The 12,043-nt window shown below is 38.7% G+C and overlaps 1 protein-coding gene across 1 annotated transcript in view; it reads left to right on the forward strand.

The window, feature by feature from the left end:
- Positions 1-741: 741 nt before the first annotated feature.
- The window catches only part of LOC109469159 (fibrocystin-L-like), a 55,666-nt gene continuing 44,364 nt past the window's right edge, over positions 742-12,043 (forward strand). Inside the window, exons 1-12 of the mRNA XM_019767567.1 lie at positions 742-869; positions 7,491-7,565; positions 8,088-8,208; positions 8,826-8,928; positions 9,246-9,303; positions 9,760-9,841; positions 10,217-10,267; positions 10,623-10,693; positions 10,923-10,965; positions 11,217-11,287; positions 11,465-11,581; positions 11,793-11,885. Coding sequence (XP_019623126.1) covers positions 779-869; positions 7,491-7,565; positions 8,088-8,208; positions 8,826-8,928; positions 9,246-9,303; positions 9,760-9,841; positions 10,217-10,267; positions 10,623-10,693; positions 10,923-10,965; positions 11,217-11,287; positions 11,465-11,581; positions 11,793-11,885 — 976 coding nt within the window. The 5' untranslated portion in view covers positions 742-778. The remainder of the gene's footprint in view (positions 870-7,490; positions 7,566-8,087; positions 8,209-8,825; positions 8,929-9,245; positions 9,304-9,759; positions 9,842-10,216; positions 10,268-10,622; positions 10,694-10,922; positions 10,966-11,216; positions 11,288-11,464; positions 11,582-11,792; positions 11,886-12,043) is intronic.

The raw sequence follows: 12,043 nt of genomic DNA on the forward strand, positions 1-12,043 counted from the left end.
ATGACAGGTGATGATCAGTGTAACCGTACTTAAGGCCGTTGACCCCATCACAGAGATCTTGCTTGAAAGGGTGGAAGAATGAATTGACAGAAAGGCACATAGAAAGCCGATCAACCGAAAAGAAGTAATCACCTAGCAATAGCATTAAGTGTCTTGCAACAATTTCTTTGATGTTAGACCTTTTGAGGGTTTCGTAGGGGGTTTCCTTAACTCCTTGTTTTCGACTAATTTTTTTAAATTATGCATATATGGTTTGATAGCATTGTGCATGACGTATTTACTTCAATGCTGCAGTTTTACAAGAAATCCAAGGTATACACTGTAGAAAAATGATTTTAAACATCTTTAAATTCACAAAGGGATGTCTTGCAACCCCCCATGGTGCCCTTCATGCCTTCCATCTAAAACGTTGCCTTGCCCACGTGTCCTTGTGGGTTGTTCCACGTTTTCTCAGCTGAAATAAGCATGCACGCATTACCCCCTATTCATCACGTGAACCATTCCGAAATCAAACGGGGATTAAGGAAACACCATACGCACCTGGACTGTTCCATTACATAGCAGGGCCAGGGCGTGTAAGTTGAAGATGAACAATAGCACGATCACGCAAGGTTAACAACTGATGTGCACTGCCGTTGTCATCATTAATACCGGTGAACAAAGCGGGCTCTAGTCGTGTTCTTGGTACATTTTCAAGACCGCTTGAGCCGACGGTGCTTCGGCATGGAGCACCCTCAGTAGACCCAGACATCGGAAGCAAAGTACGAGCATTTCAAGGATGGCTAAAATGAAAGCGCTTCATCTTGCGGCCATTTTGATCTGTTTTACGGCGTTTGTTGTGGAGATTGTCGCGGATGAGGGCACTGCCGGTGAGGTATTTTTTTACGATGCATAATATATGATATATATGACCGCCAGCTGCTCGTGAAAGTTATGATATGTCTGTACTATGATATTTACGATCTTGCGGTACCTTTTTACGGCTAGTAACAGGTTCATCTTTAGGCCACGGATTCAATACGGTTGATATTAGAAAAAAAACCGCATAGATGTTTGCAATTTTCATGTTGGGTAGAAAAAAATACTTCATAAGATGGTGATCCGAGGCGTAGTGATAACGTGGTTTAGACTAGAACTGTGTTTGAGACGGTGTTTTCTGATGCAAATGTATCCAGCGTTTGTTGGTCTAAATCGTGTCTTGCTTGGTCGCGACATTGTGCGCCTGTAGGCGTCTCTACCTACGTTTCTAGAGGCTAGTAACTTTGACATTCATATTGCTAATGGTGCCGTAGCTATAGAACCAACCGTAAACAGTCATCTTACGATTTCGTGTTTGTAAGAACTAGGGTGCAAATGGCGAGGGTGCTTTTGTGTTTTGCACACAGAACTTGAAAACGTTTTAATTTCAAATGAAATTTCTTCATCAGAGCATGTTGCGCAAGAGGACGGGTGGCAGGTGGTTTTATGCATCAGCTTCCAGTCTAGATTTGGCGCGTTTTGCAAGGTGGACTTGTGATTAGGGTTAGAATTTGAAGGGTCTGAGTTCGACATGATCCAATGTTTTGCTGGTTGGAAAGGAACCTATTTCCTCTCTTGTCTCAGGTAGAAATGAGTACCTAACTTCGGTTAGGGATATCCTTTCGAATAGAGCGTAAAACTGGATTGGAGGTCCCATGTTTGAGCGCCACTCTTGTCGAAAACGTACGGGGATATCCCGGTGTGAGTGGTTCAAACTTTTCAGCCGATCTGGTCTCCAAGTTGACATCCTTCCACAAATGTGGCAAATTTCAATGAATAAAAAATTTTAGATTTCTGTTTGTGATCATTGTGAGGGAAAAAGGGAAAGAAGCGGGAAAGACTTCTGAACAAAATTAGTTTTAGAGCAAGAGGCAAAAACAGGCTGCACGGCAGAAGACAACAGAGCACCGCAACGGCGTAAAAACGCCTTCATTCCCGTGTAATGTTCTCCGTACTAAAGTATCGGAAGTCTTAATTCGCTTCTTAGTGGGTATAAAAAATAATTCGTAGTTGAAATATCTTGCATCTTGCTCAGGATTTTATCACAGAAGCTCAGGCATATATCCGGATTTTCCCCAGAAATATATTCATGTAGTGTGTTGGACATTTTGTCAGTCATAACTTTATCATACAATAGGAAAACTTTGTCAAGAATATACAATGTTTACTTTCAAAGCAAAATCACCATGTTTACGGAGCTATGTCTTCTTGATGCATTTTTCATAACAAGAGTTGTCATCTGATGCATTAGTGATAAAATTTACAACACCTTTTACAGCATGTCTTTTGTTTAGTTCATATTAGTAATGTTTGTATTAATCAAATATGATAGAATGAGGGCGTTGACATGGTGTCAATGTCTCTTGTGTCCTTCTGGTGGCTTCTTGCTAATCAATCTTTAGCACCTCTCGGGGTTTCATATCGTTAATCAACCAGTTGTGACGTACGTAGCTCCTGATTCAGCCCACAACGATTCGGAACCAAAGTGATTTGGTGATTCGTGGCATGGTACTAGTATTGTACGTGTGGTTTAGGTTATAATCCCAGAATCTTGAGGTTTTGGTTTTAAATTCTATTTAACACAGAAGTTCCTCAAATGAGTCCGATGAAGGAGGGAGGTCCAATGTTTGGAGAGAGTCACAGTTATGGACAAGAGCAGGCCCTTTTGCAGTGTTAGTGATTCAAAGCGTACAGCCTGGTCTTCTGCAATTTCAGTCTTTTCACAGATGTGGTAAATATTCATAAAAAGATGAATACTAGTAGATGAAAACATACATGAAAACATTGAACTGTCGTATGACGTTCTTTGGGAAGCGGTCATCACTTTTTTAATATTCGTCGTACATGTAGTTTGATGCGGTAGGATTTTGTAGTAGGCTATGACAGAAACAATCGTCGACAAGGATCTAAGCCAACTTTTTCCGTAACAAAACAGGACACAAGCACTACTATCTCAACAATGCAGTTTGACGATCGTATATATGACGTATATGACCTTGCCCTTAGAAAAACTGGCGCCGATGACAATGTCGGTGATATATGCTTTACGATACATAATATATGAGATATGTGACCGCTACCTGCTGGGGAAAGTTTATCTGTCTACGATCTTTACGAGCTTGTGGTGTCTGTTTTATTGCCGTATTAAATGTACCTTCGCAAGGATTCCTTGCCGCTGAGATAAAAAAAACGCACTCCGTGACTTCAAACAACATCGAGTGGCTACATCTTGTTTGGTTGTGGACTTTGTGTCGAAGAAGTTACGAAACACATATACCATTGTCACAAAATATACATTGTGTTGTATTTTTATATCACCCATTGTTGCGCTCTAATTTCTAGTCCTACATGTTTGTACACCCTTACAAAGCATGACTTTTGGAATGCCTCATGTATTGTAGAATTGTCCCTGTTTCTTCATGAAAAAGGCACATCGCGTATTAGACAATGGTCACAATACCATTTTCGATATGTGAAGTGAAGAAGAAGACAATTGCTCAAAGCATGTTCTGTACACGTGCAGCTACAAGACAGGGCATCTCTGTGAGAAGATTTGCCTTTTTTTTTCTTTAAAAGGCCATTTCACGTACCCAACAATAACGTTTTCTGTTTGTGACGTAAAGATGAAGAAATCGTCTGTAAAACTTTACAAAACAGGATATTTTCCCGGGACATTTCATTAACCTCAGATCTGTCCTTATCTATTTCATAAAAAGGCAGTTCCCAAACTGGACAATATCACTTTCAGTTTGTGAAGTGATGAGGAAGGAAATTTCACAAAACATGCCCCAATTCTGTACAAACGTGATGAAAGCACGGTCCTAAAATATCCTCGGAAAAGAAGACAATCTAGCACCCTGCTTTTCATTGGCTGTTATACGTAATCCGATTATGTTATCCACGTTATTGTTGCACTTTAATGTGCTCCATTCTTACGTAACTGACCTAGTTTTATGATATAAAGGTAATAAAATCTGTTGAAAGAAAATTTGATGCTGAAAAGAGTTATTCAACAATTGAGGAATTGGGGTGTCTGAGCTGAAACAACTTTCATTGATAGTGACAAGTTTCATTTTGTTTTCATCTATTTTACACTCAGTTTTGCCACGTTATCATAGATCCTCAAATGCTATATATATATACCATTCAAGACACACAGGATAGAGAAGGATTTAGGCGAGGGATTTAGATTCAAGCAGGTATTGTGATTGAAAATCGTTTCATGCTCTCTAACCGCCCCGCCTTTCAAAGAACTGTCACCCTCAACAGGGGCCCAATGAAATGATATACGAATCGGCAATGCACCTGAGGCGTCGCCAAAAGTCATTACACTCTTTGACATTAGTACAGTAAGGATTATGTCTCGAAAACGACCAAAACGAATGCTTATATATACGATCGAGTACCGCGCCATAGTCGACCTGTCTGAATCGGTGTCGCCAATTGGTAAAACCGCACCCGACAGGTAAAACATTGTTTACATCGGTCCCCTTGGTAACGCTATTCCGTCTAGATCCCCTGTGCTGTTACTGTTCGCTATAAAGGTGAATAAGGGATTTAGTCAAGGTCTCTTCTTCCTTTAGGTCAGGAAGCAAGACGTAATTATACTAAGCCCAGTAAATTCCAGCTACTGAAGCCTTATAGAGCGTAAGATCAAACAAACATACCACATCACCCGCTGTGAAGAAATAAGCAGTTGGACACAATACTGCGTGTTCTGGTCTGTACATGGGTTTGTTTGTATAGTCTTGAGGGTTGTTGTATGTTGAATGTTATTGTTTATTTTTGTTGAGGAAAATGGACATGCGGGGAGCAAACTCGTACCTCAAACCAGTCCTAACGTTTGTAATTATAGTTGAATGATACTCTTTAAAGTAGAATACACTCATCAGTATCTACTGTCCCATTTTGTAATCTTACTTTACAAGATTATGTAAAATTCTCAAAAGGGTAAGTTCACAATTAAGGGTGGTATTTGTAAGTGAACGTATATTTTGCTTTGAAGAAAAAAAAGTCTTTGTAACGTTACCCATGCAAAAGAAAGAAGACGAAGTCCAAAAATCAAACAAAATAGGGTAATCCAAAACAACCTGACTAGCAAAGTTTACCAAAAACAAACTTTAAAAGGCTCTCAGACAATACATCATCACCATGGTGATTGTGTTCCAAATTATGCAACAACAAAATTGACAAAACGCGCGTAAAGAAGACATCATTAGGCGATGACAAAGGGTTTCTGGACTTCTTTAGACGTCAGAGAACAAGGCCTGAGGCAAAGACTTTTTTCTACAATGAAAAGCTGTACTTTGTCCAGTCCCCGCAAATTCGTACATGCTCCACTACTTTCACGACTCACACAGGCTGTTGTTCGTTATGTAAGTCCATGGTAATCTGTTGTAGACGGCGTCTTATTCTATTTGTATAGTCCGCTCTGATCCTTACAACAAAAAGCTAGACCTTACAATATAGTCTCCTCACGCAAGCATTTCAATCAATAGCCACATACATGTACGCTAATGCAGGGTATAGTGGTGGGTATACATGCCTGAATGCATAGGTATTCAGGGACTTGGGACACAAAGAAAGGAAAAAATTATATTTCTAATAGATGAATGATGCAGTTTTAATAATTTATTTCAAGTCACATAGGGACTTGTCCCTTGGGATTTAATTTTTATTCATTGAAACAAAATACGTATCGACATCACATGTAGAAAGGCCTATTGGACATAGCAAACTGTGTTTTTGTATCAATGCAGAAAAGGACAAAATTGCAAGGTCTATCTATTGATTAAGAAGAATACGTTGTTACAAAGATTCCGTTTCCTTTCCTATTAATTTTCTATATACATTTGATGTCATGATATTCAAGGTCAAAGTTTTCAGGATCTAACTGAATTTTGTTGGCATGTGCAAAATATTATCATGTATTAATAAATTATAACAACACTACACATGTCAGAGCACGTCAAGTTAGACCCGTTACGGCGTATACAGTCAGTTTAAGTCACGTGCAGACTTACAAATTTAATACGAAATTTTTGCCTTAGGTTTGGGTTTGTATCCCATGAGTTTGAAATTGTCTTATTGACATTTTTGGTTGTACGAGTATTTTCTGTTAAGCGTCCCGTTTCCCCCTCTCTATGTATACTTTTCATGTAACTTAAAGCTTCATTTTTATTTTGCTTTACCCCTCTTACAGCCACATTAACCATTTATTTTTCTTTATTTCATTCACATGGATTTGTGAGCATCTAATAGATAGTACAATGTGCTTATAAGATCTTTTGCTCAAGAACATTAATCCATTTCATTATTTAAGATGCCAAATTCTAAGATGAAGACGTCTACGGACTTAATGCACTATTGGCTTGCGGCAAAGCTTAACTCAAACACCCTTCCAAAGATACTATCAGTTTTCTAATGCTACATTGAAAGGTCATATGTTTTAATAATAAGATTCCACACTATTAAACAGGTCACACACATTTTACAGATGCTTTTTTGAGGGGACGTAGCCCCTTTATTCTAACCCACCTGGCCCTGTAATAGACTGTGTCTACCTACAGATTGGTACCAGTACAAACGTGTTATTAAAGGAGTCAGTCATTTGCCGATTCTGTGACGTCAGTCATACTGAAAGCACACATTAGAGACAATGAAGTGCCTTTTACTTACACATTAGCCTCTACCAGGCTTCGGGAGGCGGCTGGAAAGAGTAGAAATCGGCCAAATAAAGAGATAGCATGCCAGGGGAGTTTTTTTGCTGGAGAGAACAGTTTGCCGAAGCGGAGCAGCAAAACTCGCCTGGCATGTTATCTCTCTATTTGGCCGATTTCTACTCTTTCCAGTCGCCTCCCGAAGCCTGGTAGAGGCTATTACACAGAGCGGTGCCTTGCCTTCGGGGTTATTCGTTAAAAATACCAAATGGGAGTAAACATCCTCAGGCGTAAACAAAGCATATAATGATCCATTATGCGTCTTGTCTTCTTTTGTTCAGATTTAATTGTGGTATAAATGCTACCATTAGTGAAACGGGTGTGTATTTTTCTGAAGATGTGAAAGAAAGTGAATAATTTTGGTCACTTTTGCTAATACAATGTAGTTCACTTTTTAGGTACAGGGTAGAGATACGAAGAGTGCAACCTATATAAAAAATGAAACACAATACCTGCCAAAACAAACTCTAGCGAACACATATCTGTATGCAGAGGTATACAATAGCTTAATTAAGATGTCTAAGCTACATCACTTCGCATTAAAAATAGAAAGAAGAAAAGAAGGGGGATCGGAGAAAGAACGAAAATAAAGAAGCAAAAGAAAAAGATTATATTTGCCAAACCTGCGTACAGAAGAATGGAGAATGTTATGCGTTTAATGATATAGTGAAATATTTTCCCGTCATTTTATATATATATAATTACAAAGGAGGTATCTGATACATTTCAACTATTTTCTTTGCCACAATGCAGGCGGATCGGTGAAGAAAATCTCCCCTCGTGCGGGAAGCCTGGAGGGGAAAACCCGGATAACCATCAGTGGCAGCGGTAAGAAATACAGGCTTTTCCTGCCTTTACTAAAACACACTCTCACATCCTGCATCATGTATAGCTGGAGGAGATCAACAAATATTTGTAAGCTGTGTATAGACATTACATTATCCAAGAAATACTAAAACAGTAACTTACGACATTGTAAAGTATACTTTCAATGCACTTTTGAATCAACAAAACACACTGTTTTCACTAAAACGCACTAAGGACAACCTGTTTTCAACGGTCGTCGGGAAGTTTAGAAAAGTTCTTACTTGTGAGTCATCTTTGTAGCGTCATAAAGTTGAACCATCCCTGGAGCTTGACACGCAAATATATGATGATTCCAAATAGGGTACCAATTAAAAGGAAATCGGACAAGCTTTCCGATTGCGAGAAAATGTAAATGAAATACAACATCGTGAATGAGAAAGAAACAATTGAGATATGATTGACTGAACCGTATGCGTCCGTTTACTTGATGATTTCTTGTCAGTCCTGCTGATAGAACTTGCTTGAATCTTGATATACGGACAGGTTTTCCCGACCAGTACGCTGGAAACAAGGTTTTCCTCATCAACAAGGACGGGACCCATTCCGTGGAGTGTGACGTGGACAAACAACAGAGTACCGCCATCGCCATCGTCTGTGACACCAGGTAATGCTGGGGACACATTTCGGCCGGGGCCCGGCCGGGGAGTTTGCGAGAACGAAAAGTTTGATGTAAAAGACATAAAAAACACAAAATGTTTAAAAGACAATCATCAGCATAATTTTGTTTACATATTCTTGATAGGGCGTTACATTCTTTATTCTATTTTTATTTTTCGTTCATTCAAACTGCCCGCTCGGGCTCCGGCTTAGAATTTTGAAGCAACTGTTTTTCAACTTCTAACATTACATTTTAAGTATTTAAATCGACAATACTGGACCTATAGCTCTGGAAAGTGGATGCCAAAGTATGCTTATTTTGACAACCATGGTCCTTTTCTTTTTTTTCTGTTGCAAAATGAAATCTAAAGATGTTTGTCATGATCACGAGTAGTCAGCATTACTTACTATATATATTTGTTACAATGCTCATGATGGGATATTCCATCTCAGAAATGCGAAGGGGTGGCATTGACTACTGACAACAAAAGAAATGAAAAGAGTGATCTTAAATGGAACCAAAGGAAGGAGAAAAAATTTCACAACATATGTACTAATGTATTCTCTTTCAATTTCGACAACCATAGAGAAGTAACATATCAATACTCGTATTTCACTACCTAGGCCGGCCCCCGAGGGCGAGTACAATTTACGGCTCTATGAGAACGACGCGCCGCTCCCGGACGAGCAGCACTGCAGTGCTGACGATGATCTGTGCAAGTTCGAGGTAAGTTCCTCTCTGTCTGTCTATAACAACAACAGTAGGGAGTAATTATAATCTATATCTCAGGAATCAGGTATATGATAAGTCTTAGGGGCGTATGGTGCGATTTTTAACTTCAAATCAAACGCAAATACCACGTGTGCCCAATTTCCAGGAAGAATTTGTTTACAAAACTGACTGGTGATCTTTTTTCATCCTCGAAGTTTTTCCGAGTGTCAACAGAAGTACCGACAGTAATGCCACTGGTGTATGACATGTTTATGTTTTTCTTTAAATACCAATTGACAAACAAAACGCAATATTTATTATCCTAAATGCAGTACGAGGATGGCCATACACCGTACATCAGCGGGATCACCCCCAAATCTGGACCTCCTGGTAAGCATGTGTTGTTTTACAAACTATTTTAGCGAAATTACTACAATGAACCGTAGTTCATAAACCAATTAACTTGCATTGAGTGATAGGAGCCATAAAACTACTCTTATGTATGCAAACTTTTGGGGGAAACTGTAAGAAACCAATTTTAGGAGACAAGGGAGTAGGATGTTTTGGAGGTCAAAGGTCAGGGCTTGATTGACCATGCAGAAAACAAGAGTTCCAAGATGTCATACCTCCATAAAATATGTGGAGCTTCTCAGATAATCTCAGATTCAATTGCAATTCTGAAATGATGCAAACAAGGTTTGATTAACATAACGCTTAGGTTTGGTTAACAAATTGTAACAGCACTACATTAATGTTATGTTACAAAACTTATCAATTGCATGGAGAATTTTATTCAAAATCAAGATTTGATGACAACATTAAGTGTTTTGTGGCTCTGTATTCCAGGAACTGTTGTGGACTTTCGTGGAAAGATCTTCACTTCAAAGTACCAGAATACAGCTGGGGGCGATGCAGACACCATCGAAAGGTGGGAACCTTCAGTTTCTTTTTTCATGGTCTTGACGTCAAGTACATTGTACCAGTGACCCTCACCCCGTATATAGCCTAACAGTTGACTGTGAGTCTCACAGTTACTAGTTTGTGTCCAATAATGTTTGTGGTGGTTTTGAAATGTATGTGACCGACCTCTCTGCTGCAAAATCATGATATCACAAATGTGCCTTTTTATTGTACTACTACTGTACAGAGAGAAGGGAGACATTATTCAGTGTCATGAATTTATGGTGGAGACGTCACAGCAAAGAATGTGAAGACTAATCAAGATGAAACCATGCACTGCTAAAGATTTATACTGGAAGTACATGTAGATGGGATGGTTGTAACTGTTGCTTTCTTTCTGCAGAGCTTATGTTGGCAATGCCATTTGTGACTTGGTCGACGAAACTGGAGAACTGTGAGTATGCATATCTTTCACAGAATTGTATTGTAGGGTAAATATGATGTATGATTTATGATGCATTTTATTATATGCGATATTTAGATGTCCATTTCATACCTTGTAATAAAACCTTTTGTGAGCAGAAGACGTACATGTATAAATGTGTACTAGTAGTTTTTAAAAGTCTATAATAATCTGTCAACCTCTGTGCATGAGGGCTTTTTCAAAGATACAGAGATTTGTTGAAGCTTGAAGTATGGTTTGTTATTTGAAGTGCATTTCGGTTGTGTGGTTGGACCTATAATCTTCTGATGCTCTCTTACACTTTAAGTTACAGTAACTGTTTAAATGTTTGTTGTGCTTTTTACAGGTACGGGATACAGCTGGATGCTGACTCCAACTGGGGAAACCTGAAATGTCAAGTCAAGAACAAGTTCATTGGTAAAAACATCACACATTCAGCTCTGGTTTGTAAAACAAAACAAAAAAAAACAAGGTTGGGAGTAGCAGAGTATCAATAAAATTCTAGCTATAGCTCACTCCTCCAATCACTTCTAAGTGGAACATGACTTAATTTCCAGAGTCATTGATTTTCCAAAATTTATCTGAGTGTATAACATATAAGCTCTTTATACAATATCAACATCTCATGTTTGTTTTTTGCCTACAGGTAGTCACAATGGCAGTTTTGTCATCAGTGGAAGCCGTGGCAGGTATGTATCTTTCACTGTTACTGTAGTGCCCACACTCGTCATGTGTTTTAAACACCTAATATGATTACAGTTTATATTATAACCTGGGAAATGAATGAATTCATCAGATTAGTAAAGATAACTGCATGTATATTCTCAGAATAGATTCAAAACAAAGTATGATTAGTTTCTTAAACTTTTTCCAACTAATTCCAGCACAAAATGGAATTGTACATCTGTGCAATACATCAATACTCTTCCTTTTTCCACAGGTCCCAGACTACAAAAGAAAACATACAAATCAGTGCCCAGTCTGAACTGTACGGATTCCAAACTCATGCTGGTCAGCAGTTATAAATTATGATCATAATTTCTGTGTAAATTGGCTAAATGAATCTGACACAGTCTACAAGTACTGTAGGGAGAATATACAGAGTGGATGATATGAAAATGTGTTAACTTTCTGAAATGTTTCACAGATATTAGCTGATTGTGTATGTATTATCCGTAAATGTTACAGAGGTGTTGGGTGTTAGTCCATCCGGAGGTAGTGAAGGAGGAGGCACCCGTATCACCATCAGGGGGAGGTTCTTTAACTACACCACTGGCAGGACACCTCCAAGGGTTCTGGTTGGAGGTAAGTGTGTGTGTGCATGCGCACGCGTACGTGCATGTGTTTGTGTGTGTTTGTGGTAAATCTTGTGCGTAGAATAATGCGAAAAATTTGCCTATTGTCCAACATGCTATAGATTTTTTAAAAATATTTTCCTCAAATAGTAGCTGATATATCTCCTAGTAGATTTATTTTTTTAGTTGCTTTAAATATAAGATTATGATACTTTTTCCAGGGCAACCATGTGAGGTTGTGGGTACCCCAACATTTGACACCATTGAGTGCATCACCCCAGCTGTTCCAGAGAGCCCCCTACCAGCTTGGCCAGGTAAGTGCACTTGAAATAATAAACTGAGGAAAACCTATCAATTCGGTGTTACAGTTATAGACAAGTGATGGTTAGATATATGTATGAAATATTTTACACACATGTGTATTGCATAAAAGAAAAAATTATGTAGCATTTTTCATATCAATGGGCAAAAT

Source organism: Branchiostoma belcheri, unplaced genomic scaffold (assembly GCF_001625305.1).
Source record: "Branchiostoma belcheri isolate BF01 breed outbred unplaced genomic scaffold, Haploidv18h27 scaffold20, whole genome shotgun sequence".
In the NCBI taxonomy this organism is placed as follows: domain Eukaryota; kingdom Metazoa; phylum Chordata; class Leptocardii; order Amphioxiformes; family Branchiostomatidae; genus Branchiostoma; species Branchiostoma belcheri.